The sequence below is a fragment of the Pocillopora damicornis genome, chromosome 12 (genome assembly GCF_964200805.1).
Source record: "Pocillopora damicornis chromosome 12, jaPocDami1.2, whole genome shotgun sequence".
Lineage (NCBI taxonomy): Eukaryota > Metazoa > Cnidaria > Anthozoa > Scleractinia > Pocilloporidae > Pocillopora > Pocillopora damicornis.
The window spans coordinates 4,712,282-4,738,088 of NC_142681.1; the positions used below are offsets into that span (position 1 = coordinate 4,712,282).

At 37.6% G+C, this 25,807-nt stretch overlaps 1 protein-coding gene and 1 long non-coding RNA gene across 3 annotated transcripts; one reads left to right on the forward strand and one right to left on the reverse strand.

The window, feature by feature from the left end:
• Window positions 1-179: 179 nt before the first annotated feature.
• On the reverse strand, window positions 180-957 carry LOC149036141 (uncharacterized). The gene is made up of 2 exons (XR_016181463.1): window positions 834-957; window positions 180-211 (listed from the first exon to the last, which is right to left on the reverse strand). It is a non-coding gene; the product is annotated as an uncharacterized LOC149036141 (long non-coding RNA).
• Window positions 958-1,150: 193 nt separating this feature from the next.
• On the forward strand, window positions 1,151-25,751 carry LOC113681524 (focal adhesion kinase 1). 2 transcript variants are annotated; one of them, XM_089188733.1, is made up of 31 exons: window positions 1,334-1,874; window positions 4,728-4,903; window positions 5,657-5,744; window positions 6,394-6,473; window positions 6,800-6,862; window positions 7,602-7,656; window positions 8,250-8,390; window positions 9,032-9,109; window positions 9,893-10,021; window positions 10,831-10,945; window positions 11,123-11,186; window positions 11,456-11,562; window positions 12,098-12,157; window positions 13,026-13,094; window positions 14,038-14,135; window positions 14,907-14,982; window positions 15,378-15,478; window positions 16,253-16,368; window positions 17,101-17,201; window positions 17,365-17,454; window positions 17,819-18,023; window positions 18,238-18,317; window positions 18,808-18,839; window positions 19,669-19,777; window positions 20,037-20,305; window positions 20,766-20,930; window positions 21,251-21,374; window positions 22,036-22,106; window positions 22,483-22,632; window positions 22,968-23,048; window positions 24,306-25,751. In XM_089188733.1, the coding sequence occupies exons 1-31, from the start codon at window positions 1,737-1,739 to the stop codon at window positions 24,516-24,518; spliced, it is 3,444 nt and encodes a 1,147-aa protein (XP_089044859.1). In that variant the 5' UTR covers window positions 1,334-1,736; the 3' UTR covers window positions 24,519-25,751. The 2 variants fall into 2 exon arrangements, with proteins under 2 accessions (XP_027054422.2, XP_089044859.1); XM_027198621.2 differs by lacking the exon at window positions 13,026-13,094 and having other exon boundaries at window positions 1,151-1,874.
• Window positions 25,752-25,807: the final 56 nt, after the last annotated feature.

The window sequence follows — 25,807 nt, forward strand, 5'->3', positions numbered from 1 at the left end:
CGTTAGCTTACTTCCTCCTTTAGGGCAGGCAGTCGGTCTAAGGCTATAAGTACGTTACATACGCGGACATAGTGTGTACTTTGGATATGGTCCATGTCACCAAAATTTTGCGTTGACAAGGATCGCTGAGGCTCCCTGTGTTCTAGTTCTTAGGCCCTTATGAGACTTGCAGCACGGGCTTTAAACGACATGCATTTATTTTGTCGAAAACCTACAATATTTAAAACGGAAACAAATTCAGCATCTCAAACACCAGACCAATCTGACCTAGCAAGCCGAACGAAAGACAACACAATAATTTTGGAGTTTTCGATTAAAAGAGAGGAGGGGATCTATAAGAAAAGCAGGAAATTGATAAAAAGGGGAAATCAGTTACTGTTTTTGGTCATTGATTGCATCTTTGGTTCGATTACCATAAGCTGTTCAGGAAAGTAGCCTTTGTTCCTGCCCTAGAGTGACGGAAGGGTCGTAACCAGACTCGATTTAAACCCACCTGATCGCTAAATAATACTGATTTTTTTTTAAAAAATCAATCCCGTTAGTGATCCACTAGACTTCGAGTGATTTTTTATATCAGTTAGTAATACGACACGCATACTCTTTGACCTGCCTTGGCTCAGTTTGAATTTGTCTGGCAACAGAAATGAGGCAAGATTCAGACTATTGACGTATTAACATTAAGTACTGAGGTCTTCGTCTATCAACACGACGAATACTCTTCTGAAAAATTTGTTAAACTAACAAAGCGTTAATTCCATCGTTCTTATCTTAACTACTCATGGTCAAACAACTTTGATCACGAAATCCGAGTCCATTACTGATCGTTTATCTACCTTGTTACCACACCATAAATTCAACGCTCTTCCTCTCCGCGTCAGAGAAGAACGGAAATGACAGTTCTTCAGGAGCAACCTAGAGTAAGCATGACCGATAAATTGGATCTTTCAGCGGTTTTTCCACTTCACTCATGTCCCACATTTGGAGTGGGTATTTCAGGTATGTCACGTCTTGAACTTGGGAGGAACATGGACATCATAGCTATCTATTATCTCAATCTGCGCACCGATTTCTTTTTGATCAAGACGAAAGATTGTTTTATCAAAATAGATCAAATTTTTTAAAATGGCATTTGTTGCCTTAGTTAGCCGATAACGTGACCATTGATACTCTTTGACTTTTGCAGTGTAATTCCCTCAGGCACTAGACAGGGAAAATCGTTGCATCACTTTGCAAACGTCAGAGCAATTCAATAATTGTTTTACTTTGTTGCGTGTCTTTTATTTCAACTTCCGGTGTTTTCGTTACACCGGAAATCCATCCTATTCGTACCCACATTTACTATCCCACAATGCATGATGCACTTATCTCCGCCATCTTACTTTTCTTTGCTCTCAAAACAACTACAAATTACAGCTTGTATCACTGCGTTTCCCAGCGGGTAATTTTGACAATAATTTATACAGGAGTCTTCCTCAATTATAAAATATCAACTGCAAAGGAAGATAGCACGTTGGAGGGACGTTATTTCAAGTGAGAGCCTACCATTGTTGTGTCATATCGAAATTGGTTTTAAGGAGAGGGAAAACGGAAATAGGCTACAGATTTCCCTTCAGAGTTTCGACAACTGAATGTCTAACGACAACTTTCAGCCAGAAATCAAGCTCTATACTGGCTGTTGATATACTGTTGTTCTAGTCAAGATGAGAGGAAATCGAGGTGAATGACAGCGACATAAAATGTCTCGGAATTCGAGCAAGAGAAACAGTTCTAATCGTGGATCAACGGGATCGGACACAGCTCGTTCAACACTGAAGGTTGTCCTTTCAAATGGCGATTCCAGATCAGTGAAATGTGGCGAAGCAACAGATGTTAAGGTTGGTTTATCCATTTCGTTGTATATCCAATCTTTTCGTGGCGGCATTTTTGTGCTTTTTATTGTTTTGATTTTAGTATTTAATCGCACGAAAACTCTTCAGGAATTCTTGGTGGGGTTTACATAAATTCAATTGGTGCCTGGTGAGAGATTGCCGAACCGTACCCAATGATTTTCATCTTTTCTTTTTGTGTTGTTTTGTTTCTTTTTGGTTTTTCTGTGCGCGTTTTACCGGTACTCTCTCAGCAATGTTTTCTCTGTCTAATCTGTGATCATAATTTTCGTGGTTGAACATTGTAACAATTTTTTTTGCGACGAATATGGTTTGATATTTTAGCTGACCGTGCTCTAAATTTATTTTAGAAAAGTAACAATTTAAAGAAATAATACTAGGAAAAGATCTTTGGATTATCTGGTTCTATCCTCACAATCTTACTTTGCTCGAAACCAGTGTTTTATTTTGGACTTCAACAATGTGTTTTTTGTTACGAACCATTATCATAATGAACCCGTTTTTTTCAACTGTATTGATGACGATCCGAAATACGATAAAATGTCAAGAACTAAAGATCATGCAGCAAATATAGAGGATTCTTCTGTTGGATTTGCTTCTTAACAACACAGATTAAGTTTAACAACAGTTACTGTAATGAATACAATGTTGGAGGCTAATTCACTGTCAGTGAACAATGTTTTTGTTCCCGAGATTTAGCCGGATTGAATAATATTTTTTTTCGAATTCGTGTGCCGGGTACTTTATGATATTGTTGAAAATAAATTTCTTTAGAAAGTACTTAAGGGTCAACTTATAAGATTCCATCTCTTGATCTTGTTTTGATGTCCTTTTAAGATTGTTTTTCATTTCGTAAAAAGAAAAGTTAATTTGATCCAGATCGTAATGATTTGATTAGCATGATTGGCAATTAGTTGATCACTTTCTTTTTATCCTTTAATAAGAATCCTGGTAATTAGATTTGTTGGGTTGTGGAGCTGTCTTTATCACCTAGAATCTTTTGCTTCGATATCCTTTAAATTCCAAAATTATATTCATGCAATGCATAAATATTATTTAGATCACATCAGCTTAGCAAATACTTCACAAGTATGCATTTTGCTACTCTGTATGAGATCTGTTTTCATTTTTCAATAATTATTCCATTTAAATTGGTTGATTAAGGTACTACCAAAGTTTGGTTAGGGCTAGTTTTGATTAGAGTATGTAGGTTATTACATGTTTTCCAATTTTGAAACTGGGTCAGATTTTCTGTAGGTCTTCCTAAATATGAGATTAAAAGCAAAGAAGTATCCAAGGAGAGACATAATTTGTCCCCAATGCAAGTTTTTGGCTTTGAGTAGCCATCTGCAGTTAGTTAATGTTGAAATTAATGTTTTGTTTTGCCTTACTCACCTGTACAATGAAATATATCAAATTGCTGTAAACTGCCTTTTGAAAATTGTTATAATTATTGTACAAGTTTGCTTAACTTGTGGAAAGCTAGAAGTTCTGATGCAAACAGAATTTACTGGCTGCAAGACTTTAAAATCTGGTTTTAATTGCTGTCACTTGAAAAGTAATTGATCACTTAAGTCATAAATGAATGAAAGTACCAATAATTATCATTAACTAGTAACTAGTCAATAATGGAAGATTTGGAATGTGCTAAATCACATGGGATGAAATATATGATGAAAAAAGTCATGCATTTGTACCTCTAGCTCTATCTCAAGTCATGAGACAGACATTTTCTCTGTCCTGTGACCGAATGGATACCTTTGAAGCTGTCTTAGAGAATTTGATTATGTCTCCTCAGTCATTAAATATAGTAATAGTCATTTATCACTGTCAAACCTCTGTAGTTATTTATTACTTTAATATACTGTCTTATGGGTGTTCATGTCATTTAAGCAAAAACTCACTTGTAGTATTAAGCCTTTTTTAAAGGTATATTAAAAGGTACACATTTTAGGATTCAACAGCAACTGTAATTGCTACTGTGGCCTTAAAAACTTCAGACTGGTCTGTGGGGTCTCTTGACCTTACGTCAGAAAGCTGATTCCCTGCAATTAAACACCTTCGATTTAACCTTAAATCTTGTGGCCAAAAAAATGTGCACATTGCTTTTGATAGTGCTTCTACTTTTCAGTAGAAGTTGTAATCTTGGTCTAACACCAAATTATTGTATGTAATTAGCCAGAAAATGTGTAGCAGCTAGAGAGGAGAGTAAATGATCAGATTTTGGGTGCCAAAGGGTTAAGGAGAAGTTCAAATGCCATTTCAGTTGCCACCTTTTATCTTGTTTTTCCATTATGTTTTATGCAATGCATGGTCTTTTTTTCTATTGAGATAGATCTCAACTTTTCATATTTATTTAATTTTGCTATTACTATGTTAAATTACAGTTATAAATAAGGAGGAAGAGAAACAGATGGCAATGAGACCCTAAAAAATTTTTCCAAAGCTGGTTAACATAGGTTGCCCCACATGAAAAGCAGATTGAGTTATTTTAGACAACAGATGAAAGGGACAATATATTGACAAGGAAATTTGTAATTTATAATTTAGAGTGCAAGAGACAATGAGCAAGTGTTTCAGAAAAATGTTTTGGTTTATGGCCATCTAAATTCTTTCAAAATACATGATTGCAAATGTTTGTGAAGCAGAACAAATGGAATTGCTGCAGGTTACTTGTTTCTTGCAGGATCTTGGCTTATAGCTGAGAGATTTCCAATTTTGTTTGGTAAGCATCATGCTAGTATCAGCTTTGAAAAACTTAGAGTCTCAGCCTATGGCCAAGATCAGCTTATAGCTGAATTTCATAACATACCAAATAGTTTGCATTTGTCAACATTTCAGGGAATTGTTCATTTGGTGATTGGAAGTCTTGGTGCTGATCCGATAACTGCAGGAGACTACTATGGCATTAAACTTGAACATGTCAATACAAATGAGTCCTTCTGGCTCAACAGTAAGGTCACAATTGGTGAGGTACGAGGCAAGCATGAGGCTCTTTATCCTGCAGATGAGTGGAAGTAAGTCAGTGTTCTCCCCTACTTAAGTTTAAAAAAGCAAAATAACTTTTCATGCAGTGAAATACAATTTAACAGAGCTAACAACAAAGAGAATTAAGGTTCTCTAGTAGTCAGCAGTTTTTTTGCATATGTGCATGCATCTGAATTCCATGTGCTCTTCGTTTGGGGCATTCTTGCATGAGCTTTGAGCATGAACTTGAGCTTTGAGCATGAACTTGCAGTGTTAAGAGGAGTGCTAGCTCATCATCCAGGCAGTTTTCCCCACCCCTTCCCTCCCTCTTCCCACTGTTTATTCAGTGTGACAGTTGCCTATTTCCACTCATGGCTGGGTCGTCTCAGGATTTGCCAGCCACGGGAAAAGTCTCCATCTAGGAGCTGGCTACCAATAGGGGAAGCTCCTGGATGTTTCAGGTACCCAACCTCCACTTAGTGATGCAGTTGTTAAAAACTGGTAGAGCAAATCTCTTACCTGTGCAATTTTCAAGCACAGTACTTTAGGCAGAAATAAGAGGTTCTACAGGCAGTAAATTTTATTGGTTACTACCTGAAAAGAAGGAAACTGAGTACTTATTGGTGCAAGCAAGCTGTTGGTTTACAGGACAAAATGGTGGCAGAAAATAATTGATAATAGACTGGTATCCTGTTGAGGGGTACTTAAAGATGTAGTAATAATTCTATTTTACTACCACTACAGAAACTGTGGTAGTCATGAGTAGGAAGTGACATGTGCTTGTTATTTAAATTCATCTTCAGGTACCAACTAAGAGTGCGATATTTTCCTAAAGATTTGAAAGAGCTGTACACCAGAGACAAAGTTACTTTCTTTTATTTATTTGATCAGGTATGAGTACAGATTTAGTTCTATTAATTGACAGTTTTTCAGTCATCATTTTAAAGGATATGTTGTCTTTGTAATAGTTTTAAATTATAGGATAAAAGCTCTCATAACGCAGTTATTCTTAGTAATGGGATTTTGAGTTATACGACACTGTATTTCTCTGTCCTTAATTACTTTCATTATTAACAGTAAGGGATCAGCAGACTTTTGATGTTTTTAAGAAATGTATCAGAAAACAAGATCTAGATAAGCTTATCTGTACAACGACTCCAGAAATTGTGTCCGTCTAGTGCACCTCTTAGTATGTATGTATTTGCTTCAATTGAGTGTGTTTGTCTGTCATAGGATTATATATAATAGAACTTTGTACATCATTAGTTGAGTTATTCTAATTATCCCTTTTAGTTTTTATATTAGTCCTTACTAAGCAAGTATCCGCTATATTTATTGACATAAAAATGAAGTTATTTGAGCTAGATAATAATATATGAGAGTAAAGTATTTGATTGGCAGTTGCACTTATTTTCTGGGTTTTTCTTTGGTTGTTATTCTGTTTATTTACTCTTAAAGATCCACTGGCTCACTGGTTATTAACTCTTTGTAACTGCATGTATTTATTTAATTAACCTTTAGTTAATTTATTTTTCTGTAGGTCAAGAATGACTACCTCCAACACAACAGTGAAAAAGCAGATGAAGACACTGCATTTAGACTTGGAGTTCTGGAAATGAGGTAAAAAAGAAAAAAAAAATCATAGCTGTCAATTTACTTCACTCTAGCTCTTTTGTAGTAGGGACTGGAAGAAACCATGTCAGCATTGGCAACAAGAATGTTGTGAAGGAACAGATTAAGAGTGACTGGCATCTAAATTCCCCATACAATGTCACCTCTGAATCACACATTGTAGTCACAGGAGTATAGGAAATGACTACCAACTAAAGAAATTTTTGATTGTTAAACAAATTCTCCCTGCCAGCACCTTAAGGAAAGTATGATAACAGTATGGAGAATAAACATACTGATGTTGGCTTAAAAATTGTTATTTTTTTTCTGAACAGGAGGTATTTTAAGGATATGCCTCAAATAGCTCTTGACAAGAAATCAAACTTTGAGTACATTGAGTAAGTAATGTCCTTTTATCTCTTGACCAATCAAACTTCTGTTGCCTCTTCTCTTTTTGCTTTTTTTTAGTATAGGTAATAAGTTACATGATTTTGAGTGCAATTTGGTGTTAATAAGCACAAAAAAATTTGTCAAAGACAACAAAGCTGCATGAGCCTGTAGGACTTGTGCCATTTGCAGTCTTCGAAAAAATTAACAAGTGCTTAGTTACACAAAATTGTGTAAGAAATCATGTTGTTACTTGTTACTAATTTACATGAAAAAAAGCATGGTAGAAAGTCAGGACAAACAAAATTTTGACAGCACATGCACTATTTTCAATTTGCACTCTGGTGTTACAACTTTGCACTGGTGTTACAATATTGCATTTGTGTTACTTGAAAAATGCACACAATTTTTTCATTAATATACAATTTTTTCATGTATATTACTAGAAAAAAAATCATGATGGGGATTTTTGATCTTATCAGATTTGTTACCTCATATGTCCTCTTGAGAAGAAACTTAGTTTTGTCAGCATGTGATATTATTTTGGCATAGTATTCACTTCTCAGATTTCTTTTTGGAAATAATGACTGAACTACAAAAGGACATATTCACGATATGAATTTTTGTCAGTGATGATGCTACACTAGTTATTGAGTTGTCTTCAAAATTGTGCTGATTCTGTTGTTCATCCATGACTCTTCAAGGGATCAGTTTTCATCAATTTCATCTTTTTTTTTCTGTGACATTTAGGAAAGAAGTTGGCTTGACCAAATTCATACCAAAGGCTGTTTTGGAAAACATGAAGGTTAGTCTGTGTAACAAATGTGTACATGTACAAGCTGTATTTGTGTACCCTGTTGTCATGAAACTGAAGGTTAACTATTGTCAGAAAATTTTTTTCTTGGGATGCTTTTATATGTGACTGCATGTGTCTACCCATTTGCAAGGAATGCTAAGTAATACAAACTGTGGTACTCTATCTTTTGTTAGGACAGTGCTAAGTCATGCTTGTGATTGGAGTGCATAATAGGACAGTCAATGCACATGCATGTCTGATATATGCATGTATGCATACTGCTGTTATGCATTTTACCAAGAAGTTTATTGATTGAGATTATTGAAACCATCTTACTGATGACCAGTTTTTTCCTCAAATGTTGCTTTAGTATTGATTAATTGGTAACAGGACTTTGTGTCACCCAATTCTGTCTTGTGATCATTTCCGTGTTAAAGAAAGAGGATGCCTTCTTCATGGTCATCCCATTTTGTTAATCACCCATACAATTACAGGTTAAATTGGACTCCAGTCAGTCCTATCTCCATAGAGTATAAATCACCATATATGATGTAACTGATATTTAGTGTTACTCATAATGTTGTTTCTTGTTTTTTTTTTAGTCCAAGCTTTTGCGGAAGACCATCCATGGTTATTTTAAGCAGTATGCACACTTGAGTGAAGTGGAATGCTGTTACACTTTTTTTGATATTCTTTCCAAACTTCATCGATTTGAATTGGAGTCTTTCAGATGCTCCTTAGGGGTGAGTGAAGCCTCGGTTTCTTCATCAGTTATTTAATGTTTTAATATCAGACAAAATGTTGTGGGAATTTGCTATGGCATAATTGATTGTGACTTGAATGAAACAGTAGCAGAGGCCAAAAATCCTTCCTCCTCCCTTATAAAAGAAGTGCTATGTATAGTTGATTTCCTGGCTTTGCAAGTGACTGTGTTCACCCCCTTAACCTATGAGTAAAGCTTCAGACATGCCTTATATAAAACAAATTTTTCAATAGCAAGTCAGATTTTAAACATTTTTTCAATTTTCTTTTTCTTAAAGCAAGATTGTCTTAACTTTTACAAACTTAGCTGGTAGAACTGCATGCAGCTGCTAATGCACTTGTTGGTAAAATGGAACAGTGCACCTCTCTATCCCACAACATTAAAAAAAGTGACAAATTTCTTGTACCCAGTGCAATTTACAATCATAAAGGGATCAATGAAATAAAGGGTACCACTAACCTTGTACAGCAAGGACCTATTTGTTTGTTTTTGTTTTTTTTTTTGTATGTGTGTTTGTTTGGTTAAATTCATAAATTTCATTTATCCCTCTCATGTTGTTTTTTGGTGTTATGTTTGATTGACATCAATTTAATATCATTTTTGATAATTCATTTCCTTTAGACTGGTTGGACAATAGCAGTAGATGTGGTTATTGGGCCCAAAGATGGAATAAGTTACCGAGCTGAACGTGGATCACTTGTGAGTACCTGTGTATTTGAAACAGGAAGCTGCAATATGACTTGTTATTATTTGTTTAAATGTTTACCTTAATGAGTACTAATCTACAAGCTGATAGTGTGGTTTTGGAAAAGTGCATTCACTTCTTTCAGGGAGCTCTCACTGCAATTTAAAGAATTCAGAGGTGGCCAATATTATTTTTATCGAATTAGGACAATAGATTTTTTTTGAGGTGGGCATTTCTCATGGGAATTATATGTGGTTTGTGAGGGAACAGATGTGTAGGAAAGTGAATGTATGTATAGCAAAACCAAGTGGTGTATTTTTCAGTCAGGATTTCAGTAAAAATGTAATTATTTCCTGTGGGTTTACTATGGAAGCATTAGACTTGTGTCTGTGTGTGAATATATGGAACTGATGTAATTCTTTTGCAGTTGAATGCCTCTAAATACCTCTCAAAAACAATTTTCATAACTTAGCCCTTTAACTCCCAAGATTTTCTTGTTAATTCTCCCCTCCAGCTGCTACTCATGACAGGAATTTGGTGTTAGATCAAGATAACAACTTCTACCTGATAAGTTTGAGTATTCTCAGTGCCTGTTTGCTAAATAATGTATTGTAGGGAGAAGTTATATGTTAATCAATCTTGGAAGTTAAAGGTTTCTGATACGTTCCACCATGAAATGTCGACATTATGCATGGTTGATACGATTTTTATTTACCAATAAATCAATCAATGAATGAGCAAACAATACCTTTCAGTAGTATTACTAAATGAAGTTGCTTTCATCTGTTTCACTGCAGATTACACACATGGCTGATTTCCATCAAATAACTTCAATTTCAATAACAAGGATACCACTCATCACATCATCTGTCCAGACTGATAAACAAAAAGCTACTGTTAGTTTGAAAGTGTTAGGAGCTGCTGAGGTTTGTTAGGCTTTATAAGCTGTGTTTGTATTTTGCAAATTTTTATACAGTCATATATGTGGGTTTTCTTAATTAAAGCTGCATTTACAGTAGATTCCTTGATGGGTTTAGAAGTTAGGATGGAAAATGTATGATGGTGATTGGACATAGTAAAGTCCAATCTGGTTTTGAATACGTAATTACTGGCAAGCATTTTTTTATGGTTTTGTGGAGACAGGTTTTTGGTAGTCAAGTCCCTTTAAAGCTGACATGCTTATTTTTAACAGAGACATTTATCAGGGAAGTACTTGTTGCAAGATTATGTGCAGACAAGTTGTTCTTGTCAAGTGCCCTCAGCTAGATTTCTTGTCATTTTTAATAAATAGGGAAAAATTTTCTCAAAGAGTGCAATTGTCTAAAATGATCATGCCTGTGTAATGTTGGTTTTATTTAATTGATTTCCAAAGTCTGTAGTTGTAAACTATACAAGTAAGGAACTGATCCACCCAGGTGAGCTGCAATTAAAAAAATTTCAAAAAAGAAGCCTGGAAGAATACAGGCTCAGTCGGGATTTGAAGTTGTGCCTTCCAGCTGCTTGCTTTTTTGTGCATTACTGCATGATCTAAGATGGCACTTGTTGTGAATAAGGTAAATTAAATCATGTCCTTTGTTCCCTTAAAGGAATCTGTGAGGATCATTTAATACTTGTATAGTTTTCACAGGATAATATCATTTTTTTTATTTAATTGTGAGTTATAAATATCAATTGCAAGTTGTTTGGACCCACTGTACAGTGTGTAACTGTCTTTTTATCACCTTTTTGTTTGCAGCCTCTTGTGTTCACCACATTCTCATTAGCTAAGGCTGAAGAGATGGCCGACTTGATTGATGGATACTGCATGCTCTTTAGTGGAAACAAACATTCGCTGGTCTTTAAGAAACTAGGTAATGGTAATATTTCATAGCCACGTATACTATGATCCAATAATTTACATTCTGTACCTCACCTAAACATCTGCATGCCATCTCCACTTGGAGTTGTCTATGCTATTGAGTATGCAGTCTTGAAAACAAAAAATGGAGGAGAAGATCAAGTGCTAACAGTTGCTTATGTTCTTGCAGATATTGAGAGATCTCTGCCATCAATTCCAATACCAGCTTCTCCAAAAACTGAGGAAAAAAACAGGTAATCATAAGCTGAATAAAAATTTATCTTCAGAGGCTCATCATAACTTCCTTCTCTCATAATGACTGAGGAAATGAAGAGACACAGTAATGTTGAAATCAGTGCACAGGGGACAGTGAGGAGGGTGGTGGATACATGTATTTTTGAAAAAATACAATACTTAATTTTAGTCATGTAGGAGGATCCTTAAATTGTTTTGCCAATTGTGGGGCAATATCATCTCTCACTTAAATAAATGGTAATTTATGCATAGTACTTTTCTTTTTCAGCCCATCTATTTTCTCACCAACCCTGAAACAAAACACGCCAACTTTGGGAAATGATTTTGCTGAGAGGAAGAACTCTGTTACCTCACCTGTGCAGAAAAAAAATGGAGGTATGTTTACATTTCACTGGAATTCCTCAAATTGATTTTTTCAGTTCCATTAGCACTCTATTGGCAGGGGAAGTTTTTTTTTTTAAACATTTACTCAAAGAATTGAATAAATGTGTTTGTAATGTCTCCTTCAATTTCATTATTGAGTGGTACAGGGAATGGACAGACTTATCAGTTAGTAGGTGTAGTCTCAGTGTAACACCAAATTCTCAAAAAAAAAAATTGCTAAAAAACGAATAGCACAAATTTAAGGTTAAAGGGTTAAAGAAGGGTGTACATGATCAGGAGGTGTAAAATTTCTGGTTTGCTTGTGGAAATAGACCCTGACTTCCATTCGTGTACTGTTTTCCTACAGGGTGTGCCTGCTTGTACAGTATAGTTTCCTTGCTTCCTTGTTTCATACTAAAATTGCAATAAACTTCATGTGAAGGGAAAGGAGAGGTTTTGACAGAAAAATGCAACTGCCAGTTTTTCATATGCTGGGATTACTTTACTAAGACATGTAATGATATTGTCGATGTTTTCATTGTTGTAGAGTTTGATGATTATGCTGAGATTGTTGATGATGATCCTGATTACGCCCATCCTATGGCAGGTATGAATGGTGTTGACAGTGTTTGGCTCTTCATAGAATTTGTTACTTTTTTTCAGTCTGTGTCTAAACTCACATAGGAAATTTGTTTGGAAAAATAATGCACAGTTATTAAATTTTAATGACTGAAAATCTAGTTACAAGGAAATTGATATTGTGCATAGGTAGTATCACCTACTACTAATACTTTATTTGTCACCATTAAATTTTTTTTCTCTACCATTATGTACAATTTGTTTATTAGACAGTGATTTAAAAATTGTTGGTAGACTAAGATTTAATTTTGTGTTGAATCAAATAAAATCACTTTTAAAAAGTAAGGATTTTTAGTAAAATTTTTAACTCCCTGGATGATGAAAGAGTGAGTACTTAACTGAATGATTTGTTACACCCTAAAACCTAAAACTTTCCCTTTTGGTCTTCTATAAGAATTTATTGAACATGTAGCTTTGTAATGTATTTTTTATGTAGTACAATCTTCAGAATACTGCATGGCAAACTCAATTACTCTAACGTTTTTAAAACCTTCTAAATAGTTATTGGTTTGAAAGAAAATTGTGATTAGAATTGTCAGGGAGAGTGTAAAGTAATGCAAAATATTCACTCATAACACTGTACCCTATTATGAGCCAAATTGGTAAATTTAAAAGTCTTATTGTAAATCACAACTTCACCTCCTGTCCAGCTCTAGATTTTGTCAATTCTTAAATAAAAACAGAACAAGCAAAGTTCTTATTCCAATTGACTCTCTTTTGTAGAAGAGATTGTATAATAACTTAATGAGCTAATTCTTTGAACTAGTGAAATACTTTAAGACTAGATAACCTTTAAAAGATAATGCATCCGTGTTTGAAATGACTCTAATACACAGTACTGGCTGCTGCACGTGTAGCGGTTGCAATGTCCAGCCGAAGTTCTCTGGTTATTAATAGGAGACCAGGTAAAATAACAAAAACATAATTTATTTTTGACATAATTTTTGATAAATGTTACAGTGTATTTTAAATTGTCTTTGATAACTGTGATGGCTGATGAATGACTGAGTGGATTTCAGTAACAATTTTAATGCCTCCAAAACTATTGTAAAGAGCAATTGCTTTCTTTTTAATTTGTATTTTAAAGATCAATGTTGTATTTGTTTTGAATAATACATGTACCCTGGAGGTATTTTCTGTTAAAAAATTTATACCAAGACTTAAAGATTTCATATATTTTAAACTCCAAAAGAAAGAATAATCATTCTTAACTTTCTTTTTCATGATGTATCACAGTAAATGGTTTGAACCTAGGACTAACATGTAATCGTGCAGTCTGATCGGCTGGTTGTGGGAAGTCCTCAGAAAGACATGTGACTCTGATGATGACACTGACTTAGGATGTCAAAATGTCAGTCACTACTACTGACCACAGTCCTTCTCAGGATATCCCTCACCTGGACAGTCAGGCTAAACTTTCTCATTAGGTATCCTCTCTAAACAGTTAACCCTTTAAACCCTGAAAGTGACCAGCATTTCTCCTTACAGTAATAGGGCAGAATCATTCATTAAGGTCATGAGAATAAAGGAAATGATCGCCACTCAAAGAAGTTTTGATTGTTACACAAATTCTCCTTGTCAGTACTATAGTAAACGTATAGAGAAGAGAATGGAGAATATGGATACTGATGTTAGGGTGTAAAGGGTTAATTCTGGCCATGTAATTGGTCTTACTAATGGCATAGGAAAAACCCGACCCCGCACACAAGGCCTTTCTTTCTTTGATCAAGAGAGTGAAATAACATGGTTCTTACCTTTAAAAGGTTTGAGACAGTGTAGCTTCAGAGACTAAGGTGGGTCAAAACATTTTCAGCCTCATTGAATAAAATTATTCTTTTTAATCCCTAGCCAAAGATTATCAAATTCCCCGGACAAAGTTGATATTGGAGACGATAATAGGACAGGGTCAGTTTGGAGATGTACACAGAGGAACCTTCATCAGTCCAGTGAGTGATACGCTCTCTAAGAACTTGACAGATAACCGACATTTGGATTGATTTCAGATTTACAGATTACGATTGAGTTTTCGAAAAACCAAAACCAAAACCAAAACTAAAGTAATCACAACAGCAAATCGAGACAGAGGTTGAGATTATCATCAGCGAATTAGAACTCAAAGTAAAAAAAGGCAACCTGCATGAAACGCGGGAAAACTCGGGTGTCCAAATCATGACTGGCTTTAGTTTGGTTTCTGATTGGTTGAGATGGTGGCGTGAGGTTTCTGCACCAATCACAGAGCGAAGTTTGGCAAAACCAAACAAATCATGGATTACTTTCGACACTCAATTCAAGACGGCTCAAACAGTTGACTATGGGAGGCGACATTGTGTTTCTCAGCTACATGAACAAAGGTCATAGCAAATTCGTTTTTGATATAATTAACGATAATATCAAGTTGCAAAGGATAGCTTATATTTACAGAAGAAGGTATTCCTAACATTGCAGCTCCGACTGTAAAATTTTCAGAAAAAGAAGGAGCGTGCTTGTCGGAGAGTTTCAACTTTCAAACCATTACGTTATATTTGTATTGTTTTATGGCAGTCACAAAATTTGCCAAGGTAGAAGGGTTCGTATTTTTGTGTAGATTCGACATCAAAAACCTTTTTCCTGCAAAAAAAATAGTGAATTTTAAAACTTTCAATTGAAGAGTGCTTTACTTTTATTATCATTGTACCATGGCCACTGCTGAATTATGCCTAACGTTTTGTTTCCACCAGGATGATCCTAATTTACAAGTGGCTATTAAATCATGTAAGAATCCGGATTCAAGGGAGAAATTCCTGGAAGAGGCATGTGAGTATCAACTGTGTCAGTGTGAACAAAAGGGAAGTTCGAAAAATGTAAACAGTAACCTTCTGAAGTTGTTTTCATTAACCGATAATTGATCTTTAGTGTGGAATAAATAAGACTTGAAGCACGAGTGTTTGACTCTTTTTTCTTCTTGACAAGGTTGACAAGGGCGTAGTTAGGGGGAAGGGTCCTGGGGTGCCAATAACCTCCCCTCCCTTGTGAGCCTTTTTTTGTCACATTAAGTAAAACACAGCGTGAAGGTCAACATGACAATCTGGTGAGTAACCTGTATTTGACACTGTGTGAACACCCTGACTACTCTCCTGGTTGGTGGGAACTAAACTCGATGAATTTGGTTATTTACATTTTAAAGTTTTTGATTGTAATTTCCTTCTCAGATACAATGAAGCAGTTTGATCACCCGCACATCATAAAGCTCATTGGCGTGTGTACGGAAGAAGAATTTTACATTGTAATGGAACTGGCTGCATATGGAGAGGTAACAGTGCTTCTTTCCTTCACCTATGTCATTACACCGGCATGTGATATAAACCCTAAAGAAACGTGTCCCTCGACAGTCAATCGACCGTTGACTTTCAGTCGGTCGACTTTTGTCCGACAGTGAACCCTACAGATAGCCCAGCGCACAATTGACAGGCAGTTGGTCAAAAGGCAACCAACAGTTGTCTGACAGCTGTCCTAAAGTTGACTGTCACTAGGCAGTTGATAGACAGTTGATGGATTGTCAGTCGACATTCAAACGTCAGTGATTCGGCAGTTGATCGGCTGTCGGTCAAGTGTCGCCCAATGGTTGCCTGACGCCTCGGCCTATTTGTTGGTTAGACAAGAGTCGTTACCATCCCTCTGCCGTTTGTTACTACAGAGGGGATAGCATCTTTGTACTGTATGTAAAAAAAGTGGTGTCACTGAACGTCACAGACGCGTTTCTGTCTCTGCGTGAAGTGACTACTCCTCATGAACGATATACTACTTCTATCAAAGATCAAACAATGTCTTTATAGTTTCTCTCTCCTTCCCCGGGAATTCTTATGTCTACAACGTTATCGTTTACTCAACCGTCAACCCAAAGAATTTTCCTCTGACAAGATTTCCCATGATAGATTTTTGTCAACCAGAAATGTTTTAGCGCTGCATCATGTCTGTGATATTTAAATTTAGGTACTGCATTTTGTTGCTAAAAGATGTCAAGACTTGATTGGTTAAGATGTCTCTTGGACTGTTATAGTAATAGATTTGTTTTGTTTGCTTTTAGATGAGATCGTATCTTCAGAAGAGCAGACACTCCATTAACCTAGAAACACTACTTAGTTACATTTTTCAACTTAGTACGGCCATGTCATACCTTGAGAGCAAGAATTTTGTACACAGGTTAGCGTTTGCTTCATGAAATTTACTCACGCAACGGTTTCGACGTTGCTGATCGTAGCAATGCGGAGGTCGCGTCACATATGAACCGGGTAATAAAGGGGGCAAGTTTGTAAAGAAACTGTGGTGCTGCATCGGTGAGAGAGTATAACAGCGTGATTTAGTATCATCAACTGAGTTGATAACGTAAATTGGCCACCGTAAAGAGTTTAAAATCTGACGTTTCGAGCGTTAGCCCTTCGCCATTCGCTCAGACGAAGGGCTAAGGCTCGAAACGTCAGCTTTGACACTCTTTACGGTGGCCAATTAACGTTATCACAGTTGATGATACGAAATTACCTTGTTGAATCGGGTAATAGCCGAGCTAGCTAAGTGAGTGGTGGGGCATCGGTGTTGTGCATTGGCAAATAACGTGACTTAGTAATGTTATAACATCATTTCTAATCAAATGCGATGCCACTATTTTCCTGAAACCTTGGTGGCGGCTATAAACAAAGTACAATTTTAGTAATGTTATTAGGGAACGATTCTGGTAGTAAAAGAACGCCACAGAACTTTTCACTCAGTTCAGAAAATTAAGAGGTTTTGATAGTTCATGCTTCAAATTAGAAATCCTATTTTACAGTACTCCTAAGAGATGAGTGGCAGCATTGTTTTAAGTAACCGTAGGTAAGTTTTCTACATTTTTGTTGCTTAGAATTTCTCCTTCTTATCCGATTCTTTTTTTTTTATTAGGGACATAGCAGCTCGTAATGTCTTGGTATGTACGCCTAAATGCGTCAAACTAGCAGACTTTGGTCTGTCAAGATGGGTCGATGAACAGGCTTACTACAAAGGTAAGGATAAAAATGCAGTGAACCAAAATATACCAAATTTATCGGCTTCAAGACGAAGAAAGAGAAGGACATCAGATTTCTTATAGCTTGCTTCTTTTTTTATCCTGGGATACGTTTGATGCGAGTTTAAGATTCACCTCACTTTACATATTCTTTGTTACAGCTTCAAAGGGTAAACTTCCAATCAAGTGGATGGCTCCAGAATCAATTAATTTCAGGAGGTTTACAACCGCTAGCGACATCTGGATGTTTGGTGAGTGAACTTCATTATCTAATGTTATAGGTGGCGGGAACGGGGAAAGCTTCGGTTTACTACAGTTGTTGTTAGTTGTTTGCGCTTGGAACAACAACCGAAATGGAGAAAATCCTGCTAAAAGTTGGTTTCAGTGATTGACACGAGTATAACTCGTGTCATGTGAATTTTTTTGCGCGAGAAGCATGAGATAAAACACTTACTGCGAAGATCGTGAAGTTGTCAAAGTCACGCATTCAGCAAGCTCAGATGACATCTCCAAGCGGTAATGCTAGCAATGCATGCTTTGAAATAGCTAATTACGGCATGCAGCACGCGTGAGGTCATAAATCGCGAAAACTCTAACTGTGAAATTGTCTTTCAGGTGTGTGTATGTGGGAAATCCTCATGTACGGTATCAAACCCTTCCAAGGTGTTAAAAACAATGAGGTGATTGGCAAAATAGAGAATGGAGAGCGACTTCCCCTCCCCCCTAACTGCCCACCTTCTCTGTACCACATTATGTTTGAATGCTGGTCTTATGAGCCCTCTAAGAGACCGGTCTTTCAGGATCTCAAGACGCGTCTAAGGTAAGTCACTTTACACCTTATAGTGTGATTTAAAATTAATTGTTGAAAGTAATCCGCGATGGCTTTGGTGTTGCTATACTTCGCTGTGTGATTGGTCCAGAAAACTCGCGCCACTATCCCAACCAATAAGATTTAAAACTAAAACCGATTGCCACTTGGTCGCTTGCGTTTTCCCGCGCTACAAGCAGTTAATCCATCTTTGTTACGTGTCTAGTGTAATCGTCCAAGAAGAAAGATTTCAGGCAGATGAAAAAGTCAGAAGGGAAACTCGAAGAATACAGGCGCTGTCGATGGGTGAGTGGATATGTCTCTTCTCAGTCATATTCATTATCACAAACTGCTTTCCATCTCTTGAAAGTTTTGTTGCGGTTATAGAAATAGAAAATGCCACCATGTTCAGTTTAAAATGCATACCCTTTTTCACACTCGAGCATCAGTAAGCATATTCTCCAAACTGTAATATTTACAATTCCTATGGTTCTGAAAAGGAGAATTTGTGCAACAGTCAAGAGCTTCTTTACGAGGAGATCATTTCTTTATTCTCATAACCTTCATGTTTGATTACAAAGTAATAATGTAGTGAGAAATTAGGTGCTTGTCTCCCTTGGATGATGATAGGTTTATCTTAGACTTTTGGAAAGTCTCAAAGGCGACATTCCTTACCAATATGTCTTAATTCGCATTTCAATTTTTACCAGAAGTTAACGAGTATTGCCTGTAACTGTGCACGGGCGATTTCCATCCAATATTGTTCTTGTTACTTTTTCTTGTGTCTGTCTAACAGGAGCCATACAAGACTCTGTCGCCCCACCCAAGGTACAGATGTTTTATTCAACTTATATTGCTCAGTTCCTGAGAATCCATTTTGTGCTAAATAGTCTTAGTCGATATATACCTAATTTCTATAACATTGTCAATGAAAAGTACGAAAAGAAAAAACTAAATACAGAATAATTACAGTACGTGTTTCCTTCTCAGGAACGTACCAGTTATAAAACATATGCCTTAAAATTTGTGTCATGTTGATTTTAAAGTCTTAGTTTCTTGTATAATTTTACACATAGCTCAGTGTCAAATATGAACGATGTAAAGATAATGGATGGGATTAGGAGTATGTCTGAAATAATATGCAGTGGTTTTGAAATCGTTTTATTTTAATCTTAAGCCCTCTATCAGGGGTTACTGGCGGTCTTCCGATGCCCACAAGACCTCTTACTACCGTCTGTTGAGCCCGCGAGCAGGCTCTCCCTTCGCCTTATGGCCCTTTTCTGAACACACCCGTCTATTACACTTTCGGCGGCTGCCTATGGAAAAAGTTAGTGAGACCCCTGCCTCTGTCTCCCTTGCTTAGTGATTATCCCTTGAAAGACTACTAGCTTTTTGTATGCGTTTTTGTTGGGTAACTTTAGATCATTCATTCTTGTGACCAAGCCAATGTTTTAAAGAACAATAAGAAAAGACGAGAGACTACAGTGCAATTCATTCGTTTTAGAAAGGCAATAAAAAAAAGGGTGGTATTACTTGTTTCCAGTTAGCAGACACTGTTGTTGCAAAGTAGCGAGGGCAGTCGCTTTTGGGTTTGAAATACATGGCATAATGGAAGCTTTATAGCTAAAACTTTGTGACTTTGTTGGATTATGTTTAGCCCTCAAGACCTGGGATCCAGCCATCTTTTGTACAAATCCCTTCTGGTGCGGCTCAATCCTCGGCAATGTCAACATTTGACAGCAGTAGAGGAGTAACAAGTCCGAGAGGTAGGTTGGGTCCGAGTGTGTTTCAATCAGTGATTCTTTCCACCCTTCACAATTATCTTGCTGATTTGATTTCTCATCACGCCCTGCCGAGGGCGTTTCATCCTTGAATTACGAATGAAACGTTTAAAGATAGCATATCAATAAGAGGCAAAAGCTGTGGGAATTAATTTTTAAAGGAAGGGAATATTTTAAAGTAAAAGTCTCCTTTAAGATTAGTATCGATATTTGACTAAATACCTTCATTCTGTAATCCTTTAAGGGTCAACTCTGCCAGCTCAGTACCCTGGGAATCCAGGATCACCCAGATCTCCTCGTTCACCACAGTCTCCATCGTCCCCTTCCCGGACGCTCCCAAGGAGCTTCAAGTCGTACCACGAGGCCAGCGGTGTCCACGCATTGCTGGAACAGCCATATCGGAATTCTATCAGTGGGAGTCAAACCTTACCGAAAAATTATAAAGCGACCAGTCCAGTAACAAGTCCTCTTGGGAGTCCAACGAAATCCAGAGATGCCGTTATTGATTTACCGGTAGGAGAAACTGAAGCTTGATTGAAGGGTTTTCGTGTAAAGTGCAAGTTTAGAGAAGAAATCTTAAAAATTTACATACTGGGAAGCTTTCATATTGAAAGTCTTCAAGAAGTCTTTACAAAAAAAATTGGTTCGTACCGTGTGGACGTCTTGCGCGGAGCCAACTCAACTTGTTTGATATTCCTTTGATTCGCGCGTCATTTACTTTTGTCGCTTTCTCCAAGCTTAGTCCCTCGCGTAAGTTAAGCAGGAAAAAATTAATTGGTATCATGCGAACTCTCGCGCGGAGCCACCTTCGTTGCTACTCTATGTTCGAATTTGGTAGTACCTAGTTTTCCTTTATTCCTGTTTCACGCTTGCGCACTGTCTCTTTAGGAAGGATATCACTTGCTTATAGCCGTACACGTCTGACATGCTAAAATTTAAGTATTTAGGACAATCTCTCATTTGTTTCGCATAGAGTGACGAGGAACTGAAACGACGAGAAGATGCTGAAAAAGCCCAAATGGAAATGAGAGAGCAGGCCATGTTTCGACAAAGGCTTCGCCAGCAACGCCTTCAATCAGAGGCAGATTCCAAATGGCTTCAACAAGAAGAGCAGAACATTGAGCTCCCCTTTTCACCGGTTCGTGTTATGGCTTTAACTCGCGCAATCACCAAGATATATCTTCTAATGAAGCAGTTTTCAGTTGTCTGTCGAGAAAAACGAACTAAATAATTCACAATAGCGAATTGTAACACAATAAATACCATCATCAGCCAATCAGAACTTTGACACGAGGTGGCCGGGATGGCAATTCTGGTTGGAATTGTCTGATTCAAGTGTTCGATGTATACCCTTTGTCTAAACAACTAGCAGGACTACCACGCCAATTTTACTTTTAGTTATTGTAGAAGATTTTCAGCGGTGGTGTTTTGTTCATGCAGCCTCGTTTTTCCCTTTAGGTACAGCAATCACCCAAGAGTCCTAACTTCCTCTCCCCTGAGGACGGAGTTTCGGCGGCGGTAGAATCATACAACCCACGTGGATCAGCGTCATTCATCGAACAGCGCCAAGCAGCCAAGGAATGTAAGTTTGGCGAAGTAACTCTCTCCTTTGCTTTACAAGGTATCATTCAGTTTAAACTTGGGACAGGAGAAGAATAATCTGAATGTCAAGTAGAATATCTGTTGTTCCGTTTACTTTGAAGTACAAAGGGAAGATTTATATATCAGGCGACTGTTATGATGCCCTGGGGTTGAGATGAGAGGAGGGATAAGGGGGGAATATGAGTGGAGCTCCTCAGGTGTTCCACCTAGAATAGGTTCTTCCCTTTTCAGGCTAGACTTTAGAAAAGGATAGGATTTCACATGTTGAAGTATATGAATGCCGTCATTAGGTGTTTGACAAGGTCTAGCGGCTGAGCCATTTATTAATTAAGCTGCGGGAGTAACAGAGAAACATTAGCGTAATTAGCTCTCTTATTCACTAAGATTAAGGCTACTTTTGCCTCTGCTTTGTCACCACAACGTGAAGCCGAGGTTAAGAAACAGGTACATCTTTTCATTCTAGAAAGGCAGGGAAAAGTAAAAGACGAAGGGGTTTTTGGTCTCTAGTAGGTCTTAACGTGAGTTAGTGTTTGGACCTCGCCACGGATAGTCCTCGTGCACAGCTTTTTTTTAATACCTCCTTCTTCCCTCTCATATCACAGCCTTTCGTGTACACTTTATAATAGATTTTGTCTCCTTAGATCACAGTACCCCAGTGGATCCACCGAGCCATCAGGCTGCTACAATAGCAGATACAGATATGAATGAAACAGTAAGTATTAGCCAGCAGTGCAAGAGTCTTGTTAGGGAGAGCTAACGTTTTCTTTGTTAATCTTTTACGATGAGGAAAAGTTAGAGTTTGACAATTAGTTTCCTCATCTCATGTACATTCATCTATATTAGCAGTTTTTTATTTTCATAATAATTTACCGAAGTAAGTGAAAATCGTGAAATTTGGATTCAATCGTGGACTTGGTGGAGATTACTGTAGCCTGCATAGGTAGTTTGGGACGGAAGATTCTTTTTCCTTGGTGGCATTGCCTCAATGCTCATCACTTAGCGCACAAAATTGTAAAGCGCACATAAAACTGCTACCTATGCTGGCTAAGATTTTCACTACTGATCGTTTCGTTTTCATTTTGTTATAGACTGTATTGACGCAGAGAGAAGAAGATCCCAGAGAAGACCGCTCCACAGACACTGTGTTCATTAACACCACTCATGTGGTGCAGGCTGTTATTGGTCTTAACAATGGCTTACCATTTGCCCGGTGTGAAGATTACCCAACCTTTGTTAAGGTATAGAACACCTTGTTTTAAATTTTCACATGTTGTATACGCTCGTTGCGTTTCACGGCGAAGGAAAGACACCACACCCCCTCTTAGCGGGATGTGAGAAGGTGAAAGTGAATTAGGTCTCGCTCCAATCTTTCGAGACTTCATACGCCACTTAGGGTTATGCCGCTTCAATAAATCTAAAGAAAGGCCATACAGTGAAAGAGCCTAATCTCCCTGTTTATTGCAGCCATGGAATTATTTGTTCCTCGAGCATCTTTGTTATTACGCGTAATTTTCATCTTGTTCCATTATTTCCGCACAATACCAAGAGCTGATATGGCCTCTTTTTCCCGCAGGCAATCGGTCTTTCGCTCAGAGATTTACTAGCACGCGTTGACGAAGAAATTCACAGATTAGATCCGTCATCCCACAAGGAAGTAAGTATGAACTTGAGAGAAAGATTTTTTCATTTTGTCACGAGCGTGGGACAAAGAAAAAATTCCAAGTCCCCATGAGGAATCGAACCTCAGACCTTTGTTCTACCATTGTGCCACAGAGACTCTACGGTGAGCGAGGTCTGTTACGAAGTTCATATGACACGCGTCCTGCATACTGCTAGGATCAGCAATGTCAATAACATGACGCTATCGTCAGGGAAAAGGGGAAATTAGCTAACGAGCACACCACGCTCGGCGAAAGGCACCAAGACTCTCGAACTTTTTTTTTCGGCGTTCTTTACTAACTGGGTTCTCCAATTCTACTTATTTCCAGTTTTACTTCACTCTGTGTAATTCTGGTTGATCTCTTAGGCTCTCACACTTTGATTCTCACTGACTTGTGCTGCTAAGAAATCACTTCAACTACGGAATTCTCTCTCTGCAACTCTGCACACTTTCTACATTCTTCCCACTCTCTCCTAAGTAAGCTCTAAAGAACATGCCTATATAGCCAGCTGGCTGGCCTTTCACGAGATTTTCGAAATGAACAACAAAGTTCTTAATCATGAGGCTTCCGATGAATTGAATCAACCTCTGACTGCGTTATCCATAACAAGAACTTTCGAGTGAGTCCAAAACAAGGTCAGCGGCAGACAACCTAAACACATCCGCCTATAGAGGTTAGACAAGGCTGTCACAATTCGGAAGCTCATCACGACAGCTCCAACCCAATTAACTTCGGAATTCAAATTCACACATTAAATACATTTTAGGTATAAACGAAATATTAGATCATACTAAACTAACTAATTAACTAATTATAAACTAACTGAATACTTCATATCACTGTTAAGAAGATCAGGATAAATGACCCTTTGGAAGAACAGCCAGCGATGTTAGTTTGACTCTGATTAAGCGTTCCAGATTCGGTCCAGGATTTGAGCCTTTGTAGGGGTCATTGAGTCGCTCTGTTAGGAACGACCGCGTCTCTCGCCATACAAAGAGTGCTTTTGAGTTGTAATTGACCTGTGAGGGGTGGAGTGGGGGAGTGTAATTGACCTGTGTGGGGAGGAGTGGGGAAGTGGTATTGACCTGTGTGGGGTGGAGTAGGGGAGGGTAGCTCGGAATGGACTAGCATCCTACATAGAGGGGACGTTCGATTTGGCTCCTTCATGTCCAGAGGACAGGATCTGATGTCAGGTCGAGTCTAATCATTTGTGCGCGTTTTAATTTTTTTCCTTTCCTGTTTTATTTTAGGTGGAAATGGCCCACAAAGTGCTCTCCTCTGACATGGCTGAGCTGATCAACTCCATGAAAATGGCGCAGAAATACAGCACTACTACACTGGACCAGGAATACCGCAGAGGGATGTTGTCTGCTGCGCATGTGTTGGCTGTTGACGCCAAGCATCTGTTTGATGTTGTAGATGAAGCCAGGAAGCAGTCTGCAAAGTTGTCATCCAGCGCCTAATTCAACTTAGGCGTGAATTACGTTCACGAAACTTGGGCACAGCATGGATATTTTATTCGGAATATCTCGGTTCGTGTCAGAGGAACTTAATAAATCGAAGGATGAGAGAGAACGCCTTCGAAGGAGCAGATAACCTCGTCTTTTACTTAGCTACGTGGAGTAAAATATACCGCGCTGCTGCTTTAAAGAAAGGATCGTTTCATGAGAAGATTTAAGGATCTTCAATTGACTCTGCGATAACATGGCAGATTGAAAAACCCTGTGAGATGCTTTTATTGGCTTTTTTTCATGTGCTGTGAAAGAGCATGTTTGGCAAATGACTTGTGGAGTGACACGTTGATTTGAGTGTCATGCTCAACAATTTGATAATTCAGCTGTTGTGTTCGACCAATAGTTGTTGTTCTTGGTTTGTGAGCTGCCTGTGTTCATGGATATCTTCTTTCTTGGCCGCTTTGTGGACTTATGCCAGGGAAGTCGAACACCTACCTGCCTTTCAATTACCAAATTTTTATACTTTTTAGAAACGATGAAAGAAATTTGTAATGCTGCGAAGCTATGCACTTTGGCCGACTCTTTGAACTAAGGGCTATATATTTTGGACCATCGACTTGAGATTTTTTTAGACTTACTTAAAGTTTTTACTCTATTAAGGGACTTCTGAATTTCTTCTCTTCTACAGCTTTTGCCTGTAAGGGTATTTTCTTGTGGTATGAAATTTCTAAAAAAGTATCGTGTTAATCTTGAAGCTTAATTAGATTGTTTTAATTTTAATCCCGATAAAAAAAATGAATACGCAATGAATTGCATGCCGTTTGAAATGATACAAAGTTCGAAGCTATTTTTTATATGAACTTTTAAAAGGAGTTAGTTGATGTGGATAGTTAATTGCTGTACATATAAAATTAAATTGGTTTAGGTTACTTTGTGTACATTTCAGCTTTGTATCGCATGTTACGATCGCGAACTTTTAAACGCACTGCAACGAGTGATGAACACGCGCGAAAATTTCGCATATGGCGAAGTTTGGTTTTGATTAATATTTCAAAGCTAATGAGTTTGAATTCTGTAGTTTTAGTTATTACACAATTGAACAGTTTTTACGTATTTTCATTCGGCTGGTGTACTCCGCAAGAGCCACCGGATGTTGTAATGAGGCCATTTTGTTCGTTTTAGTTTACTTTACGTCTATAGTCGGTAGTATTTCTAACAGAAATAAAATGCAATGGAACTATAGTTTTGGCTCTGGAAGAGCTTGGGTGTTATTATTTGCGGGGAATGAGTGTGGGAAA

Bases quoted from the DNA above. Each gene is read 5' to 3' on its own strand.
- LOC113681524 (XM_089188733.1), top strand. From the start codon at position 1,737: ATGTCTCGGAATTCGAGCAAGAGAAACAGTTCTAATCGTGGATCAACG. The intron at 6,863-7,601 runs GTAAGTAATGTC...TGTGACATTTAG, and splicing joins TCAAACTTTGAGTACATTGA to GAAAGAAGTTGGCTTGACCA. The intron at 14,983-15,377 runs GTGAGTATCAAC...TTTCCTTCTCAG, and splicing joins GAAATTCCTGGAAGAGGCAT to ATACAATGAAGCAGTTTGAT.